Source organism: Haliotis cracherodii, unplaced genomic scaffold (assembly GCF_022045235.1).
Source record: "Haliotis cracherodii isolate W230 unplaced genomic scaffold, xgHalCrac1.p SCAF_12, whole genome shotgun sequence".
In the NCBI taxonomy this organism is placed as follows: Eukaryota; Metazoa; Mollusca; class Gastropoda; order Lepetellida; family Haliotidae; genus Haliotis; species Haliotis cracherodii.
In genome coordinates, this window is record NW_027266267.1 from 42,363,371 (window position 1) to 42,384,350 (window position 20,980).

The 20,980-nt window shown below is 45.2% G+C and overlaps 1 protein-coding gene across 1 annotated transcript; it reads left to right on the plus strand.

Annotated features, from left to right (window-relative positions):
- The first annotated feature begins 2 nt into the window (after positions 1 to 2).
- On the plus strand, positions 3 to 19,896 carry LOC139457910 (omega-amidase NIT2-like). The gene is made up of 9 exons (XM_071239251.1): positions 3 to 120; positions 3,310 to 3,428; positions 9,447 to 9,567; positions 12,276 to 12,364; positions 13,496 to 13,589; positions 15,058 to 15,132; positions 17,394 to 17,571; positions 18,058 to 18,113; positions 18,866 to 19,896. The coding sequence occupies exons 1-9, from the start codon at positions 102 to 104 to the stop codon at positions 18,970 to 18,972; spliced, it is 858 nt and encodes a 285-aa protein (XP_071095352.1). The 5' UTR covers positions 3 to 101; the 3' UTR covers positions 18,973 to 19,896.
- The last annotated feature ends 1,084 nt before the right edge of the window (positions 19,897 to 20,980 follow it).

Here is a 20,980-nt window from a genome sequence, read left to right on the forward strand (position 1 = left end):
TGGTCACATGATCAAGAACAACATGGCGGAGTGTTAATGCTCTTCAGGACAAGGGATACATGTTAACAGGGCGCTATTTTTATCCGTTGTAATTTACATAGATGTTAACAATGGCTTCCAGTAAGTAGAAATCTGTGTCGGCGTGAGTGGTGTTTAGTCTGATTTTAATGTCAATTAATGATAACAGTAATATTCCTAGCGACTGAATCTAAAATTGGAATGTTATTCTTACCCTTAGCATTGAACATGTGAGGAGAAAAGTTTACGTATGGATAGTTTTACTTGTTTGTTGGAGTTGACGAGGTGGTGATATGCTGTGCGTTACAGGTCAAAGTCTAATGGGGCAATGATGTCAAATCTTTTAATTTCAACTTCGTCTTGTGTAGAAACTAATTAATAAAAGTGACTAGAATTGAATGCCTGGGATGTATAATATAAGCTAGTGCATAAAGTTTACTTTAGGAATCTATCTATCTAGCCATCATGTGGTGGCCTATGAGTTTGGTTAATAAGTCTGAAGAAAGAAGATGTGGGACAAATGAAGTTAGTCAAGAGAATAAGAGAGAGAGTATATTGATGTCAACCTCCTTATTATGAAGAACACAAGGTTTTGGAGTGTACCGTAGTCGACGTAATAAGTGCCCTGGGTGCTCTCAGAATTAGAAACAGGGGGCTCTTGTTAGAAAACAATATTGGTATAAAAAAAAACAGAGTTAAAAGATTGTAAATTGCGTAGTTTATGCTGACAGCCTAAAATGATACAAAACAAAAGTATGTGCGTATCATACACGACAGATATATTTTCCAGAAATTAATTTCTCATAATTAAGGGGGCATATAACACACGAGTGCGTATTATACACGAATAAATAAGTCTTGTGAACATTGATCAATCGGAAGGGGTGCTAACTGGGATTGTTCACTAGCCAATATATCAGCAAACATCACCGTGTGCACTTATTAGAGCAGGGCGCTTATTACGTCGAATACCGTATGCATACTCCTTCAGGTGAATGATTCAGAGGGCATATACAGTAAACTACGGTTATAACGAACACATTTATAACGAACTGACGGAAAAACAAACTTACTTTTTTGGTCTGAACTATTTGCTGTAGTTATGCTGTATATATGCTTATAACGAACAACGGTTATAACGAGCGAAAATTAGTAGTCCCCTTGAGTTTGTTGTAACCGTACTTTACTGCATATGTATTAGTTATTCACACCGTTTCCTAAGTTTAGCCACAAACTCACTGACCCGCCAACCTTCCTACTGCCTGTGTAAAGTATATCAGACAGTTGGTTTTTTTTGTGATACCTCACTAATAGCTCTAGTCCCTCATCTCCTGGCTTTGCTGGGTCAACTACATTTCTCATTGAAGAATACATTTTACTGCCAGCCACTCAGCACGATTGCCGTTTTCTTCTTTTCGTCCATTATCTCATTCACTCCAACGTAATGTTCCCAACATTCAGTGTTCTGGGACTATTCTTCATGCTGATCAACACAGCCAGATGTCACCCTCACTTGATCTGAGATGACATTACTTCTACTTGCATCCTTGTCACCAATATATGGGGGGCCCAGTTGTCTAAGGGGCCGCATTTTTGCTGTGCCGTTGTGTCCCTTGGGCACGCCAGAAACCTCTGATTGTGAGTTTGAATCCCAGTATGCCCCGATTATGTTTCTAGGTTTGAGCACCGTACCCGTGCTCGTGGCTCTCACTGAAGTGGTAAACGTCTGAGACCTGCATCACTTCAGGCTTTCCACCCACATTAAGCTGACACGCTGTGATATAACTGGAATGCTGTTAAAAGCGGCATTAAAACCAATTAACTCTTACTCACTCATTGCCAATTTGTACTAAACAACTCTTCATAGTTTCCACAAGTCAGTGAAATAAACATATAGTCACATTGTTTGTATTTTGGGCAGAAGCAAATGACAACAAAAAGCTGTTAGCAAGGTTCAGTCATTTGCTGATGATGGTGTGATCCACAGAAACTGATGACATCACGCGTGACGTAGTTCACACACAGTGAGTGTGACATAGTTCACACACAGAGGGTGTGACGTAGTTCACGCACAGGAGGTGTGGCGTAGTTCACACACAGAGCACCCAGTAGCATACAGTAATAATATTCTACAGTTAGTCAGTTACACGCTTGAATATGGCTGCCTAGTGACGTGGCTAGTAACTCATCTCTATATGTAGGAGAGAGAGAGCTATGACAAGGGTATTTGGATATACATGTATATACATTCAGAATTCAAACATTTTATGAAATTCAGTAACTCAGAATTTCAGATTGATTTTTGTTATTGGAAATGTTTAACAAAGGATAACAGTAAAATGGTGAAGCAGAGACCTATAGCTCATCAATAATTCCATTCCAGCTGTTACAGGTTCAGTGAAAATACTCAAGTTATTGCAAATTATCACCAGGGGGTCGGCCATTGATTGAAAGTCGATTAATGATACTTTTTAATATGTTTCTTGGTGCCAAAAAGCCAGGAATTTTCTTGCTACTCTTGGTATGCAAGATTGACCAGATGGTTAGTCAGGAAAACATGTTAGTATTGTTTGAATCTCAACCGTACCCTCAGACTCCGTTCATTAGAACCTGAAGAACAAGAGTTTCTGGCATAACTCATGACTCTATGTGTGACATGAGTTTGCCAGGGCCAGTACATGCCAGGGGTGTGACATGAGTTTGCCAGGGCCAGTACATGCCAGGGGTGTGACATGAGTTTGCCAGGGCCAGTACATGCCAGGGGTGTGACATGAGTTTGCCAGGGCCAGTACATGCCAGGGGTGTGACATGAGTTTGCCAGGGCCAGTACATGCCAGGGGTGTGACATGAGTGTGACATGAGTTTGCCAGGGCCAGTGTGAGTGAGTGAGTGAGTTGGGTTTAACACCGCTTTGAACAGTATTCCAGTTATATCACGGTGTGTCAGCTTAATGTGGGAGGAAAGCCCTAAGTGATGTAGGTCTCAGACGTTTACCACTTCGGTGAAACCCACGGGAATGGTGTTGACAAACCTAGAAACATAATCGGGGTGAACCAGGATTCGAACCCACAATCCTACGTTTCTGGCGTGCCTAAAGGACGCAACTCTGCACAGCGAATTGCGCCGCCCTAGACGACTGGGCCACCCGTGCCCCCTGCCAGGGCCAGAACCTGCCATGGGTGTGACATGAGTTGGCTTGTATCAACTACTTACCATGTTTAGCCAAGCAAAAGAGCAGAATAGTTTGAGGTTTTATGCGATTACTGATTTTTGTATGTGATGTATTTGCAGAATTCCGCATTGCCCTCGTACAACTTGCAGTTGGGGTGTCCAAGTCAGACAATCTGGCCAGGGCAGCCAAACTCATCAAGGAAGCTGCAAGTGGTGGGGCAAGGGTTGTGGCACTACCGGTAAGATTCAGTCAGCGGTGGGCTGAGGGTTGTGGCACTACCGGTAAGATTCAGTCAGTGGTGGACTGAGGGTTGTGGCACTACCGGTAAGATTCAGTCAGTGGTTGACTGAGGGTTGTGGCACTACCGGTAAGATTCAGTCAGTGGTGGACTGAGGGTTGTGGCACTACCGGTAAGATTCAGTCAGTGGTGGACTGAGGGTTGTGGCACTACCGGTAAGATTCAGTCAGCGGTGGAGCAAGGGTTGTGGCACTACCGGTAAGATTCAGTCAGTGGTTGACTGAGGGTTGTGGCACTACCGGTAAGATTCAGTCAGTGGTGGACTGAGGGTTGTGGCACTACCGGTAAGATTCAGTCAGTGGTAGACCGAGTGTTGTGGCACTACCGGTAAGATTCAGTCAGTGGTGGGCCAAGGGTTGTGGCATTACCGGTAAGATTCAGTCAGTGGTGGACCGAGGGTTGTGGCACTACCGGTAAGATTCAGTCAGTGGTGGGCCAAGGGTTGTGGCATTACCGGTAAGATTCAGTCAGTGGTGGGTCAATTGTTGTGGCACTACCGGTAAGATTCAGTCAGTGGTGGCGCAGGGGTTGTGGTACTACCGGTAAGATTCAGTCAGTGGTGGACTGAGGGTTGTGGCACTACCGGTAAGATTCAGTCAGTGGTGGGCCAAGGGTTGTGGCATTACCGGTAAGATTCAGTCAGTGGTGGGTCAATTGTTGTGGCACTACCGGTAAGATTCAGTCAGTGGAGGCGCAGGGGTTGTGGTACTACCGGTAAGATTCAGTCAGTGGTGGGTCGAGGGTTGTGGCACTACCGGAAAGATTCAGTCAGTGGTGGGTCAATTGTTGTGGCACTACCGGTAAGATTCAGTCAGTGGTGGGTCGAGGGTTGTGGCACTACCGGTAAGATTCAGTCAGCGGTGGAGCAAGGGTTGTGGCACTACCGGTAAGATTCAGTCAGCGGTGGAGCAAGGGTTGTTGCACTACCGGTAAGATTCAGTCAGTGGTGGGCCGAGGGTTGTGGCACTACCGGTAAGATTCTGTCAGTGGTGGGTCAAGGGTTGTGGCAATACCGGTAAGATTCTGTCAGTGGTGGGTCAAGGGTTGTGGCACTACCGGTAAGATTCTGTCAGTGGTGGGTCAAGGGTTGTGGCCCTACCGGTAAGATTCAGTCAGTGGTGGGTCGTGGGTTGTGGCACTACCGGTAAGATTCAGTCAGTGGTGGGTCGAGGGTTGTGGCACTACCGGAAAGATTCAGTCAGTGGTGGGTCGAGGGTTGTGGCACTACCGGAAAGATTCAGTCAGTGGTGGGTCGAGGGTTGTGGCACTACCGGTAAGATTCAGTCAGTGGTGGGTCGAGGGTTGTGGCACTACCGGAAAGATTCAGTCAGTGGCGGAGCAAGGGTTGTGGCACTACTGGTAAGATTCAGTCAGTGGTGGACTGAGGGTTGTGGCACTACCGGTAAGATTCAGTCAGTGGTGGACTGAGGGTTGTGGCACTACCGGTAAGATTCAGTCAGTGGTGGGTCGAGGGTTGTGGCACTACCGGAAAGATTCAGTCAGTGGCGGAGCAAGGGTTGTGGCACTACCGGTAAGATTCAGTCAGTGGTGGACTGAGGGTTGTGGCACTACCGGTAAGATTCAGTCAGTGGTGGAGCAAGGGTTGTGGCACTACCGGTAAGATTCAGTCAGTGGTGGGTCGAGGGTTGTGGCACTACCGGAAAGATTCAGTCAGTGGTGGGGCAAGGGTTGTGGCACTACCGGTAAGATTCAGTCAGTGGTGGGCTGAGGGTTGTGGTACTACTGGTAAGATTCAGTCAGTGGTGGGTCGTGGGTTGTGGCACTACCGGTGAGATTCAGTCAGTGGTGGGTCGAGGGTTGTGGCACTACCGGGAAGATTCAGTCAGCGGTGGAGCAAGGGTTGTGGCACTACCGGTAAGATTCAGTCAGTGGTGGGGGAAGGGTTGTGTCACTATCGGTAAGATTCAGTCAGTGGTGGGCCGAGGGTTGTGTCACTACCGGTAAGATTCAGTCAGTGGTGGACTGAGGGTTGTGGCACTACCGGTAAGATTCAGTCAGTGGTGGACTGAGGGTTGTGGCACTACCAGTAAGATTCAGTCAGTGGTGGGCCGAGGGTTGTGGCACTACCGGTAAGATTCAGTCAGTGGTGGGTTAATTGTTGTGGCACTACCGGTAAGATTCAGTCAGTGGTGGAGCAAGGGTTGTGGCACTACCAGTAAGATTCAGTCAGTGGTGGGCCGAGGGTTGTGGCACTACCGGAAAGATTCAGTCAGTGGTGGACTGAGGGTTGTGGCACTACTGGAAAGATTCAGTCAGTGGTGGAGCAAGGGTTGTGGCACTACTGGTAAGATTCAGTCAGTGGTGGGTCGAGTGTTGTGGCACTACTGGAAAGATTCAGTCAGTGGTGGACTGAGGGTTGTGGCACTACTGGAAAGATTCAGTCAGTGGTGGAGCAAGGGTTGTGGCACTACTGGTAAGATTGAGTCAGTGGTGGGTCGAGTGTTGTGGCACTACCGGAAAGATTCAGTCAGTGGTGGCGCAGGGGTTGTGGTACTACTGGAAAGATTCAGTCAGTGGTGAAGCAAGGGTTGTGGCACTACCGGTAAGATTCAGTCAGTGGTGAAGCAAGGGTTGTGGCACTACCGGTAAGATTCAGTCAGTGGTGGAGCAAGGGTTGTGGCACTACCGGTAAGATTCAGTCAGTGGTGGGTCGAGGGTTGTGGCACTACCGGTAAGATTCAGTCAGTGGTGGGTCGAGGGTTGTGGCACTACCGGTAAGATTCAGTCAGTGGTGGGTCGTGGGTTGTGGCACTACCGGTAAGATTCAGTCAGTGGTGGGTCAGTTGTTGTGGCACTACCGGTAAGATTCAGTCAGTGGTGGGCCAAGGGTTGTGGCACTACCGGTAAGATTCAGTCAGTGGTGGGTCAGTTGTTGTGTCACTACCGGTAAGATTCAGTCAGTGGTGGACTGAGGGTTGTGGCACTACCGGTAAGATTCAGTCAGTGGTGAAGCGAGGGTTGTGGCACTACCGGTAAGATTCAGTCAGTGGTGGAGCAAGGGTTGTGGCACTACCGGTAAGATTCTGTCAGTGGTGGGTCGTGGGTTGTGGCACTACCGGTAAGATTCAGTCAATGGGGGGTCGTGGGTTGTGGCACTACCGGTAAGATTCAGTCAATGGGGGGTCGTGGGTTGTGGCACTACCGGTAAGATTCAGTCAGTGGTGGGTCGAGGGTTGTGGCACTACCGGTAAGATTCAGTCAGTGATGGGCAGAGGGTTGTGTCACTACCGGTAAGATTCAGTCAGTGGTGGACCGAGGGTTGTGGTACTACCGGTAAGATTCAGTCAGTGGTGGGGCAAGGGTTGTGGCACTACCGGTAAGATTCAGTCAGTGGTGGGTCGAGGGTTGTGGCACTACCGGAAAGATTCAGTCAGTGGTGGCGCAAGGGTTGTGGCACTACCGGTAAGATTCAGTCAGTGGTGGGTTGAGGGTTGTGGCACTACCGGAAAGATTCAGTCAGTGGTGGGTCGAGGGTTGTGGCACTACCGGTAAGATTCAGTCAGTGGTGGGCAGAGGGTTGTGTCACTACCGGTAAGATTCAGTCAGTGGTGGAGCAAGGGTTGTGGCACTACCGGTAAGATTCAGTCAGTGGTGGGTCGAGGGTTGTGTCACTACCGGTAAGATTCAGTCAGTGGTGGGCAGTGGGTTGTGTCACTACCGGTAAGATTCAGTCAGTGGTGGGTCGAGGGTTGTGTCACTACCGGTAAGATTCAGTCAGTGGTGGGCAGAGGGTTGTGTCACTACCGGTAAGATTCAGTCAGTGGTGGGTCGTGGGTTGTGGCACTACCGGTAAGATTCAGTCAGTGGTGGGTCGTGGGTTGTGGCACTACCGGTAAGATTCAGTCAGTGGTGGGTCGTGGGTTGTGGCACTACCGGTAAGATTCAGTCAGTGGTGGGCCGAGGGTTGTGGCACTACCGGTAAGATTCAGTCAGTGGTGGGTCGTGGGTTGTGGCACTACCGGTAAGATTCAGTCAGTGGTGGAGCAAGGGTTGTGGCACTACCGGTAAGATTCAGTCAGTGGTGGGTCGTGGGTTGTGGCACTACCGGTAAGATTCAGTCAATGATGGACTGAGGGTTGTGGCACTACCGGTAAGATTCAGTCAGTGGTGGGTCAGTTGTTGTGTCACTACCGGTAAGATTCAGTCAGTGGTGGGCCAAGGGTTGTGGCACTACCGGTAAGATTCAGTCAGTGGTGGGTCAGTTGTTGTGTCACTACCGGTAAGATTCAGTCAGTGGTGGACTGAGGGTTGTGGCACTACCGGTAAGATTCAGTCAGTGGTGGGGCAAGGGTTGTGGCACTACCGGTAAGATTCAGTCAGTGGTGGGTTGAGGGTTGTGGCACTACCGGAAAGATTCAGTCAGTGGTGGAGCAAGGGTTGTGGCACTACCGGTAAGATTCAGTCAGTGGTGGGTCGAGGGTTGTGGCACTACCGGTAAGATTCAGTCAGTGGTGGGTCGAGGGTTGTGGCACTACCGGTAAGATTCAGTCAGTGGTGGGTCGTGGGTTGTGGCAGTACCGGTAAGATTCAGTCAGTGGTGGGTCAGTTGTTGTGGCACTACCGGTAAGATTCAGTCAGTGGTGGGCCAAGGGTTGTGGCACTACCGGTAAGATTCAGTCAGTGGTGGGTCAGTTGTTGTGTCACTACCGGTAAGATTCAGTCAGTGGTGGACTGAGGGTTGTGGCACTACCGGTAAGATTCAGTCAGTGGTGGGGCAAGGGTTGTGGCACTACCGGTAAGATTCAGTCAGTGGTGGGTCGAGGGTTGTGGCACTACCGGTAAGATTCAGTCAGTGGTGGGTCGAGGGTTGTGGCACTACCGGTAAGATTTAGTCAGTGGTGGGTCAAGGGTTGTGGCACTACCGGTAAGATTCAGTCAGTGGTGGAGCAAGGGTTGTGGCACTACCGGTAAGATTCAGTCAGTGGTGGGGCAAGGGTTGTGGCACTACCGGTAAGATTCAGTCAGTGGTGGGCCGAGGGTTGTGGCACTACCGGTAAGATTCAGTCAGTGGTGGACTGAGGGTTGTGGCACTACCGGTAAGATTCAGTCAGTGGTGGACTGAGGGTTGTGGCACTACCGGTAAGATTCAGTCAGTGGTGGGTCGAGGGTTGTGGCACTACCGGTAAGATTCAGTCAGTGGTGGGTCGAGGGTTGTGGCACTACCGGTAAGATTCAGTCAGTGGTGGACTGAGGGTTGTGGCACTACCGGTAAGATTCAGTGAGTGGTGGACTGAGGGTTGTGGCACTACCGGTAAGATTCAGTCAGTGGTGGAGCAAGGGTTGTGGCACTACCGGTAAGATTCAGTCAGTGGTGGGCCAAGGGTTGTGGCACTACCGGTAAGATTCAGTCAATGATGGACTGAGGGTTGTGGCACTACCGGTAAGATTCAGTCAGTGGTGGGCCAAGGGTTGTGGCACTACCGGTAAGATTCAGTCAGTGGTGGGTCGAGAGTTGTGACACTACCGGTAAGATTAAGTCAGTAGTAGACCGAGGGTTGTGGCACTACCGGTAAGATTCAGTCAGTGGTGGGTCGAGAGTTGTGTCACTACCGGTAAGATTCAGTCAGTGGTGGGCCGAGGGTTGTGGCACTACTGGTAAGATTCAGTCAGTGGTGGGCCGAGGGTTGTGGCACTACCGGTAAGATTCAGTCAGTAGTAGACCGAGAGTTGTGGCACTACCGGTAAGATTCAGTCAGTGGTGGACCAAGGGTTGTGGCACTACCGGTAAGATTCAGTCAGCGGTGGGCTGAGGGTTGTGGCACTACCGGAAAGATTCAGTCAGCGGTGGGCTGAGGGTTGTGGCACTACTGTAAGATTCAGTCAGTACCCTTTATCCATGTTATTTAACTTTGTGCATAGATGTGACTGATGTTAGTTTGGAGGATCTTATTATGTAGAAGTGAATGTAGCAGTGGATATTGTTTCTGTTTCCACTAGGAATGTTTCAACTCCCCGTACGGCACCAAGTATTTCCCCGAGTACGCCGAGGCGATCCCCGGACCCTCCACTGATGCCTTGTCTAAAGCAGCCAAGGAAAACAACGTCTTTGTGGTGGGAGGTGAGGCACATGTTATTTCAATCAGAGACCATATAATAGAGGGACGGCCCTCTAGCCTATGCGCGAAACCATCATTGCTACGGCTTGTACTGCGCAGCCTGTCCGGAAGTGAGCAGAAACGCGTTCACTGCAGTCATCGTTGTCGCCTTTTTGTCCCATACAAAAGATATATTTACAATACAAAATTACACTCATGTATTTCTTAACATTGTTAACATTACAACTGAGATTTGTTGATGCCCTAAAGCATGTCGTTGTCACTGTATTTGATGACTGTGATCACGCTTCGTCTTTGTCTGAGAGAACAAAATGGCGCACATGGAAAATCGGCAAAAGTGCAGATTTTGATTTTCAATAACGGCCTCTAATTCGGGATGAAAGTCCTTGGTTACCGAGGTGTATAAAAAGGAAATATGTTAAAAATTGGCTTAGTGCCATTTACAAATTTAGGGCGGATGCGATATTTCAGATTTTGACTCCAGAAATGGGACTAAATCTGACTTTTCCCGAAATAATTACACCACAACTCTTAATTTTCGCATGCTTTCAGACGAATGTGTTCCTATCATCGGTCCTGAATTAAATAGTTTTACATTCATCACGATTTCCCCTTTGGCTTGGTACCAAAGTTATTTAGGTACGATCGGTAGGTTTTTTTGTATGATTTTTGGCGCAAGGCCATATTTTACGTCACATATTTTAAATTAAGTTACCATATAGCAGACGAAATAACATGCATTTTGTCTGTGATTATCATTCGCATATATCTTTTGAAACATTATACAAAGTGACTTATATTGTATTATATTAGAATTGTTTTTGTAAGACGCGTATTTTTTTTACCATTGCTTTTGCCATTTTTCGTAAGTTTAACTTTGTTTCAGTTAGGCTTCTATCACATATCGCGCATATACTACATACTACAATACTACATATTTGTTATCTTCTGAAGATTTTGTCTGTATTAATCATGACTACATTTAATCAGTTATTTATTTTATGCCGTGTAAATATTGATTATGAGCAAAATGATCTTGGCCTAAACCCAATCATAATAATGTAAATATGATGAAGGTACTACTTACTTTGTGTATTTACACAACAATGAAAACATCATACAAAAATAAAAATCCGTTACATGAAATATTTGTATTATAAAATTATCATTTGCTTTGTAAATGCCAAGAAAAAAGAAGGATTATATCGGCAGTCGTCGGGAGAGAAGTTCCAGACAACAAGGTCGAAGGTGTCAAACTTATCTCGCTCCAGCAAACCCTATTATCGCTGCTAGACCCAAACTGGCAGTAACCAATAACATTTGATTCTTTCGAAGCCCATTGTCAGACACATCGAAAATTCATTTAACAACGCTCGTAGTTTAATGTGTATTTTTAATTCATTGGAACTATTAGCATTATAAAATAGTAGCGAATTTACATGAAATAAAAACATTAATATGGCGTCATTTTTTTCTGGCTAATAGTAAAGCATTTACACCAGGCGGTGATCATGCATTTTTGCAAGTAAATCTAGTCTGAACTTATTATAAGATATGAAGTTAATCTGGAGATATATTTTGTGAACATCGGGAATATGGTGATATGTTACAAGTGTCTTCCCTGCTTCTGAATGAGTTTTATTTACACTTCCTGAGTTCCTGTGCAATTTACAGGATCGTAGTTTTCTGTGGCGTTCGTAGTAAATTTGGTATATTTGTTTATTTATAATAGTTAACAATTGCAGCATAAAATGAGATATGTAAATTGAAATAAATGTTACGGAAGACACATGTGTTCAGCAAATAATTTGCAGCCAACTGGCATGTGCTAATGAGAGATATCATACAAAAATCTGTGTAATCCGCTAAGAGATGTCCTTTTATTGGATTGTCGCTGGTCGTAGTCGGAGAAATCTCGGATAAGGGAATTAACTCTTACTCCGGATATTATGTAATATTGTTTACGTGGTTACCAGAATGGTCAGTTGTGAATGTCTGCGCATCTATTGCGCATCTGCAGCGGTACAGGGAGGTTAACAGCAGGGTGTCGGGGTGTATCAGTTACATGCCAGACCGTAGCGCTGATGGTTAGTGATAAACTGTTGGTGAGGGCCGTCCCTCTATTATATGGTCTCTGTTTCAATGTTTTATTCACATTTTACAGATGAAAAATAGAGTTCATCTTAATTCATTTTCCGTGGACATGTATGGCAGTATTATAGTACTTTGGAGATACATGGCAGTATTATAGTACTTTGGACATGTATGGCAGTATTATAGTATATTGGAGATACATGGTAGTATTACAGTACTTTGGACATGTATGGCAGTATTATAGTATACTGGAGATACATGGCAGTATTACAGTACTTTGGACATGTATGGCAGTATTATAGTACATTGGAGATACATGGCAGTATTATAGTACTTTGGGACATGTATGGCAGTATTATAGTACTTTGGAGATACATGGAAGACCCGGGTTCGACTCCCCACATGGGTACAATGTATGAAGCCCATTTCTGGTGTCCCCCGCCATGATATTCCTGGAATATTGCTAAAAGCGGCGTAAAACCATACCCACTCACTCACTCTTACAGAGACTGGTTCCTGACAGGCCATGAGTTAGGCCATTATTGTAGAGACAGTTTGTGGTATATGTGGTGTTACTTTGCTGCTTGAAATTTGAAACAGTGTTTCTATTGGCCAGGTTCAATCCCCGAGGAAGAGAACGGCAACTACTACAACACTTGCACTGTGTATAACCCCGAGGGATCACTCATAGCTAAACATAGAAAGGTGAGGAGAATGTGAGGGATCACTCATAGCTAAACATAGAAAGGTGAGGAGAGAGTGAGGGATCACTCATAGCTAAACATAGAAAGGTGAGGAGAGAGTGAGGGATCACTCATAACTAAACATAGAAAGGTGTGGAGAGAGTCAGGGATCACTCATAGCTAAACATAGAAAGGTGTGGAGAGAGTCAGGGATCACTCATAGCTAAACATAGAAAGGTGAGGAGAGAGTCAGGGATCACTCATAGCTAAACATAGAAAGGTAAGGAGAGAGTCAGGGATCACTAATATCTAAACATAGAGAGGTGTGGAGAGAGTCAGGGATAACTCATAACTAAACATAGAAAGGGGTGGAGAGAGTCAGGGATCACTCATAGCTAAACATGATGTGACCAGATTGTGAGATGATGTGACCAGATGGTGAGATGATGTGACCAGATGGTGAGATGATGTGATTTGACCAGATGGTGAGATGATGTGACCAGATGGTGAGATGATGTGATATGACCAGATGGTGAGATGATGTGATGTGACCAGATGGTGAGATGATGTGACCAGATGGTGAGATCATGTAACCAGATGGTGAGATCATGTAACCAGATGGTGAAATGTTGGGATGTGACCAGATGGTGAGATGATGTGACCAGATGGTGAGATGATGTGACCAGATGGTGACATGATGTAACCAGATGGTGAGATGATGTGGTCAGATGGTGAGATCATGTGGCCAGATGGATAGATGATGTGACCAGATGGTGAGATGATGTGATGTGTCCAGATGGTGAGATGATGTGACCAGATGGTGAGATGATGTAACCAGATGGATAGATGATGTAACCAGATGGTGAGATGATGTGACCAAATGGTGAGATGATGTGATGTGACCAGATGGTGAGATCATGTAACCAGATGGTGAGATGATGTGACCAAATGGTGAGATGATGTGATGTGACCAGATGGTGAGATCATGTAACCAGATGGTGAGATGATGTGATGTGACCAGATGGTGAGATGATGTGATGTGACCAGATGGTGAGATCATGTGACCATATGGTGAGATCATGATGAAATCAAGAATGAAATCCCTGTTGATGGATGGACCACATTGACTGAGATTTCATGTTTTCATTCCCAGGTTCATCTGTTTGATATTGACGTCCCCGGCAAAATCACCTTCCAAGAATCTGAAGTCCTGTCTCCCGGCAACCAGCTGACGTTCTTCAATACACGTATGTGCAATGTGTGCTTCTCAGTTGCCTCCCTTTGGCATAGCTCTGTCCAACCTTTTGTCCTGTTGAACTGCTACATGCATGAGTCGAGCAGACCTAAATGTTGCCTACAAAATGTAAAATTTCACTTGCCGCTCATTTGTTGGTGGGGTGGTCAGGTAGCCTAGTGGTTAAAGCGTTTGCTGGTCACGCCGAAGACCCGGGTTCGATATTCCTGACATGGGTAAAGTGTGTGAAGCCCATTTCTGGTGTCCCCCGCCGTGATATTGCTGGAATATTGCTAAAAGCGGCGTAAAACCATACTCACTCACTCATTTCTTGGTTTGGATAGGAGTTTCTGACCCTTTTGAAGAATGATTTTGGTATGTTTAGTTCTTGGGCTTAAAGTCAAATTTAAACATACTTTCTTGGAATTCTTTCCACTTACATCTTTGGATGTTGATGATAAAATATGTTTAATGAGTAGTTTGGCTTATTGTCAATTTTCATCGACTTTCCCTCTAATTATACATGTGGTTAATATCATGGCACTTTGAATTCTGGTGATGTCACAGAACTCGATAACTTTTTGAGCAATTGACTTTTTACTCAAAGGTTTGTATTTTAATTGGGTCATTACATTTTACATATTTTTTTACTCATCTATTCATCACTCTGTTGGGTTTTCCCAAAATGAGTAAACATTTGGAAAAAAATGAAATAATGTTTTAGATGTATATAACGATTCTAGATATAGGCTTGACTCGGAAAGTAAATTAGCTTGTAATTGAGTTTCAGAAATTAGCTCCGTTGTACACTTGCTGAAAAAGCTTAATTGGGTATTAACGCGTGCTGTTTTCAAACAATTGAGTTTTTCATTTAACGCATGCATTTCTGTATGCAAGTTAATTGAAAGTAATTGGGTTTTGAATAGTTTTTGGGGGTATTTTACACAAATACGCTGCTTATCTGTCGCTCTGTGTCGGTCTGAGATCAGCTGGTATTCAATTTACGTATACAGTTAACCTGACTGTATCTAGTTGGACACTGTGTTAAAACAAGATACGCTTTCTCAAACGATGGCCAAGACAAGAGTCAAACATTTAATATTTAATGTTTAATATACGTTACCCACCATCCCTGCCCATCATGTTTTCACAAGAACTGTTTTGTTCTCATGTCTTCATCAAAACATGGGGGCACGGGTAGCCCAGTCGTCTAAGGCGCCGTTTAAGAATCCTGTTTCTCCCCAATTATGTTTCTAGGTTTGTCAGCACCATACCCGTGCTCGTGGGTTTCACTGAAGTGGTAAACGTCTAAGACCTGAATCACTTTGGGCTTTCCTCCCACATTAAGCTGACACGCCGCGATATAACTGGAATACTGTTAAAAGCGGTGTTAAACCCAACTCACTCACTCACTCATCAAAACATTATACAAATGTAATGCAACTTCTTAATTTGGGAAAGAACACATTTATTTTTTGCAGCTTTCTGTAAGATCGGGCTGGGGATCTGCTACGATATCCGTTTCCCTGAGATGGCCTTGCTGTATGCACAGAGAGGTATGTTGGCATTTATCCTTTGTAAGTAAACAATAGTATTTCTTAATATAAAACATACATTTAAGTCCTTTCAATTACACACTTGTCGTAAGGGAGACTAATGGGATCGGGTGGTCAGGCTCACTGACTTGGTTAATGCATGTCATCGTATCCCAATTGCGTGGATTGATGCTCATGATGTCAATCACTGGACTGTCCAGAGGACTATTTTATATTAATTCCCCTCTCCTTGAACAGTAAATACATCGCAATGTTATCAAAGTGGGATGTATTGATATACTATTGCCAAGCATGACACCCCTTGTCATCTAAAACAGGCTAACACGGGTGATATAGCCTAGGTTAGATCACTCAATATCTCCTACAATCCCTTCTAGTACATAGTGCAACAATGACATTGCACCACAATGCTTTGCGACCATTGAAGATTCGGGGGTAGAATATGTCTTCAGCAACCCATACTTGCCGTAAAAGGCGAATATGCTTGTCGTTAAAGGCAACTAACGGGATCGGGTGGTCAGGCTTGCTGACTTGGTTGATGCATGTCATCGGTCCCAATAGCGTGGATCAATGCTCATGATATCAATCACTGGATTGTCTGGTCCAGACTTGATTATTTTACAGACCGCCATCATAAAGCTGTTATATTGCTGAGTGCGGAGTTAATAACAAACAAAGAAACAAAACAATTGTTTGCAGGTCATTGTGACATCATCGGTTACCATGACGTCACAATCAAATGACATCACTAATCCCTCTGCCACTGAAGCTAGTTAGCTGTACTTTGTATCCCCCGCCGGGCCAGAATGGCCGAAGGGGGATTACGTCGTGGCGCGTCCGTCCGTCCGTCTGTTCGTCCCACAGAGGGTACTAAGCTTGTGAAATCAACTCCTCCTACAGTTTCCAGAGAGTATCCCAGAAACTCTACACACAAGATGTCGACATGTTGATGATACGCATATCGCAGTCCCGTTTGATTTTTAACTAATTTTGACAGAGTTACTGCCCCTGTTTTACGGAGCTTCATTTGCCTAATTGTGAGAGAGGTACTAAGCTTGTGAAATCAACTCCTCCTACAGTTTCCAGAGAATATCCCAGACACTCTTCACACAAGATGTCGACATGTTGATGATACGCATATCGCAGTCCCGTTTCATTTTGACAAATTTTGACAGAGTTACTGCCCCTGTTTTACGGAGCTTCATTTGCCTAATTGTGAGAGAGGTACTAAGCTTGTGAAATCAGCTCCTCCTCCAGCTTTTAGAGAATATCCCTGACACTCTACACACAAGATGTCGACATGTTGATGATACGCATATCGTAGTCCCGATTCATTTCAACTAATTTTGATAGAGTTACTGCCCCTGTTTTACGGAGCTTCATGATATCTACTCCTCCTCCAGTTTCCAGAGAATATCACAATATCTAACTATAACTATAACTATAACTATAGTTAGTTTCCTTGTATAAGGCTTTTGAGGGTGAGCTACATCCTTATGGCATTAGCATTCAGACTGGATTACTCCCAACAAAATGTTCTGCACAATTTGTTTCAAATGCAGTGCCATCTACTGTTGTTATTTCATAAATTACAAAGAAAATATAAACTCGTTAAAAAAATTCATGCGGGGGATGTTGTGCTCTCAGAGCACTCTTGGAACACATACGCGACTGCTTGTTATTGATCACAAACAGAAAAAGTTGGAAGAATGATTTTGGATGAAAAATAGAATCCCACGCTTGTGTCTATTCTCGGATGTAGATTTCCCAGCAGTGTTGTAAGAGCTGTCTGCTGAGTAGCAGCTGGTTACCATGGGGGACCTGCCTGGTAGTGTGTGGTCGTGTCCCAGCAGAGTGCTCATGCTGTCAACCGCTAGTTTGCCTGTCCAGATGTGATAACTTTCTGCTGTTGAAGGAGTTTGTTTGTTTGTTGTTTAATGCCGAACTGAGCAATATTACAGTGGTCAGTAAATAATTGAGTCTGTACCAGGCAATCCAGTGATTGCTGGAATATTGCTAAAAGCGGCGTAAAACCATACTCACTCACTCACTCACTCACTTAATCCACGTTGTAATCCATGTTATTATCCGTGTTGTAATCTGCGTAGTAATCTGCGTGGTAATCTGCGTCTTAATCCCAGTTGTAATCCATGTTGTAATCCGTGTTGTAATCTGCATAGTCATCCGTGTTGTAATCTGTGTTGTAATCTGCATAGTAATCCGTGTTGTAATCTGTGTTTTAATCTGCGTTGTAATCCCAGGCTGCAAGTTGCTGCTCTACCCCGGGGCCTTCAACATGACCACCGGCCCCGCCCACTGGGAGTTGCTACAGAGGGGACGTGCCCTTGACAACCAGTTATACGTCGCCACCATCTCTCCAGCCAGGGATGACAAGGCGTCGTACGTCGCCTGGGGTCACAGCAGCGTCGTCAGTCCTTGGTGAGTGTCAGGATTTACAGGGCTTTGAACAGTGTTTCGGTTATGTTGTTACGGGTCAGTTCAAGGGGGACTCAGCTTGAGGCAGGTTGTGTTAAGATATTGAGGTTGTGTTGTATGTTTCAAATATTCAGCTTGTTTTGAGGTAGTGAGGTTGTGTTGAGATATTGAGGTTGTGTTTAGATTTTGAGGTTGTGTTGAAATATTGAGATTATGTTTAGATATTGTGGTTGTGTTGAGACATCGAGGTTGTGTTGAGACATTGAGGTTGTGTTGAGATATTGAGGTTGTGTTGAGATATTGAGATTGTGTTTAGATATTGTGGTTGTGTTGAGACGTTGAGGTTGTGTTGAGATATTGAGATTGTGTTGAGACATTGAGGTTGTGTTGAGATATTGAGATTGTGTTGAGACATTGAGATTGTGTTTAGATATTGTGTTGAGATGTTGAGGTTGTGTTGAGATATTGAGATTGTGTTGCATGTTTCAGGGGTGAGGTTGTGGCTACTACTGAGCACCAGGAGGCAGTGGTCTACGCAGAAATAGGTACTGTAGCTCTCCTGCCTGATACCTCACTCAGTACAAATAATGAACTACGGCAAACTCCGATGTAACAAATATCAATTGATTGCAAAGTTAAAATGTTTTAGCAGAAATTTTGTCATTACTAAAAAAGTGACCAGCATTTTAAAAGTAAGGGTTTTCAAAGGGTCCAAGCATCTTCCCGAGGCAAGAGAGTTAACTGACTATAAAAGTCCAGTTTCCACCCTAGCTGAACTTGACAAACGAGTCTATGCATAGTCCAATCAAAATCGGGTAACAAAATTGACATCAGGTTCGTTAACTGCCGTGCAGATTTAGGTTGATTGCAGGGTTTGCAAAGCATGTGTACCATCAACTGTGTATAAACAGATATTTTCCAAGTCTTTTCACGTTTATAATCAAAGTGCTCACATGATTTGACATACTTTGTGAAGTAAGACCCGTTTTATTACAATATAGATCTTGTTTATCGATCAGAAGGTCTTCACTGGACGACACCTTTTTGTTTGAAGCAAATGCAAGTTATATGAGAGGTGGAATCTGATTGGTCAATAGGAGGGACATAGAAGGGACATAACTCCTAATAGCCACTGGTGCCGCTATGATCAAGCCCAGAAACTTCAGCCCAGTTCGGCAAGGGTGGAAACTGGACTTTTCAAGTCGGTTAACTCCCTTGCCTCAGGAAGATGGGGTCCATGAGACCCCTAAATGAACTCTTAGAAGGCTTGGATCCTGGATTTCCTCCTGTGTTTCAGATGTGGACTATGTGATGGAGGTACGGCAGCAGATCCCCGTGCACAGTCAGAAGAGGGAGGACATGTACAGGGTGGAAGATCTCTCCGACCTGGATGGGGTGGAATAAATCTGTGTATCACACAGCAAGGGGTGGAATAAATCTCTCTCTCAGGCAGCACATCTCATTATCTGGTGAAGGTTGAGGATGGACTGACTGCCATGATACATTGTCATACAACTGTTGTATTGTAGGCTAGTGTGTCATGGCTGTGTTATGGAAGGGGGTAGGGGTTTGAGATAGATTTACTGGTAAATGTGCTGACATTCTTTTGTTTTGTATCTTCCACTGAACCATGCATTGTACAAGGACAGTGATTACCGTATTTCCTCTAAAAGACGCCGAATCAATTGTTCAGTGCAAAAAATAGAAGCCGGGCATCTTATAGATGCTGGGCCTCTAATAGACGCCGGGTCGATCAGTTGATACAATTAATGATCCCTTTCGTAGTGAATTGGGGCTATTAATAGAAGCCGGGCCTCTAATTGACGCCGGGTCGATCAGTTGATACAATTAATGATCCCTTTCATAGTGAAATGGGGCTATTACCGGTAATAGAAGCCGGGCCTCTAATAGACGCCGGGTCAAAGGTTTGTCCGAAATAAATAGAAGCCTGGGCGTCTAATAGAGGAAATATGGTACACCGTTACTCAGAATACAGGTGGCATGTATGCAGAGGTCTTTCACTTATACTGAATGAACAAGATGTTTTAAATCTTGATGATAAATATCACATGTTCTTTTGTTAATTTCATATTTCAAGGTTTTGATTTTTAGAGTAACTTATGCACAAGAGGTCTACTTGTGGTGTTGTGTCAGACTGAAGTGCATGAGTCAGACTGGCAGCTGAAGTGTATTAAGTGGGGAAAGGTGGGTTGGGTGAGAAGGGTGGGGTTGCCATTGGTTTGGTTTGTGGCGAGGTAGGGTTGAAGTGAGGGAGAGTTGCATTGAGGTGGGGTAGGGTGAGGTAGAGTTGTGGTGGGATAGGGTGAAAGTCGGGTTGTGTTGAGGTGGGGTAGGGTGAGGTCGAGTTGTGGTGGGGTAGGGTGAAGTCGGGTTGTGTTGAGGTGGGGTAGGGTGAGGTCGGGTTGTGTTGTGGTGGGGTAGGGTGAGGTAGAGTTGTAGTGGAGTAAGGTGAAGTCGGGTTGTGTTGAGGTGGGGTAGGGTGAGGTAGAGTTGTGGTGGGGTAGGGTGAGGTCGGGTTGTGTTGAGGTGGGGTAGGGTGAGGTTGGGTTGTGTTCAGGTAGGGTGAGGTAGAGTTGTGAGGAGGAAGGGTGAGGTCGGGTTGTGTTGAGGTGGGGTAGGGGGTGGTGGGGTAGGGTGAGGTCGGGTTGTGTTGTGGTGGGGTAGGGTGAGGTAGAGTTGTAGTGGAGTAAGGTGAAGTCGGGTTGTGTTGAGGTGGGGTAGGGTGAGGTAGAGTTGTGGTGGGGTAGGGTGAGGTCGGGTTGTGTTGAGGTGGGGTAGGGTGAGGTCGGGTTGTGTTCAGGTAGGGTGAGGTAGAGTTGTGAGGAGGTAGGGTGAGGTCGGGTTGTGTTGAGGTGGGGTAGGGTGAGGTAGAGTTGTGAGGGGTAGGGTGAGGTCGGGTTGTGTTGAGGTTGGGTAGGGTGAGGTAGAATTGTGATGGGGTAGGGTGAGGTCTGGTTGTGTTGAGGTAGGGTAGTGTGAGGTAGAGTTGTGAGGTAAGGTGGGGTAGGGTGGGGTAGGGTTATGGTGGGGTGGGTTAGAGGTGATTTGGGTTGGGTGAGGTCTGTTTTTATGTAGGATATGTCACAGATCCAGTAACATGATTTCATGTTTGATTGTTTCAAATGTTTGTCAGTTTGTGAATTTTTGTGAATGATTGCATATTACTTTGCATGTTATCAATCCTATAACTACATGTGGTGATTACATCTGAATGTAGACGGAACATTTTCTTTGTTTTGCGTTCTCAGTCACTTACATGGGCGGATACAGCTTTTTTGAAAAGGGGGGGTGCACAATTAAGATCTATTTATTGTCTTTGGTGGTAATTTATACTGAAATAAAGATTTTTTTCGAAATAAAAAGGGGGGTGGGGGGGGTGCGCACCCCTGCA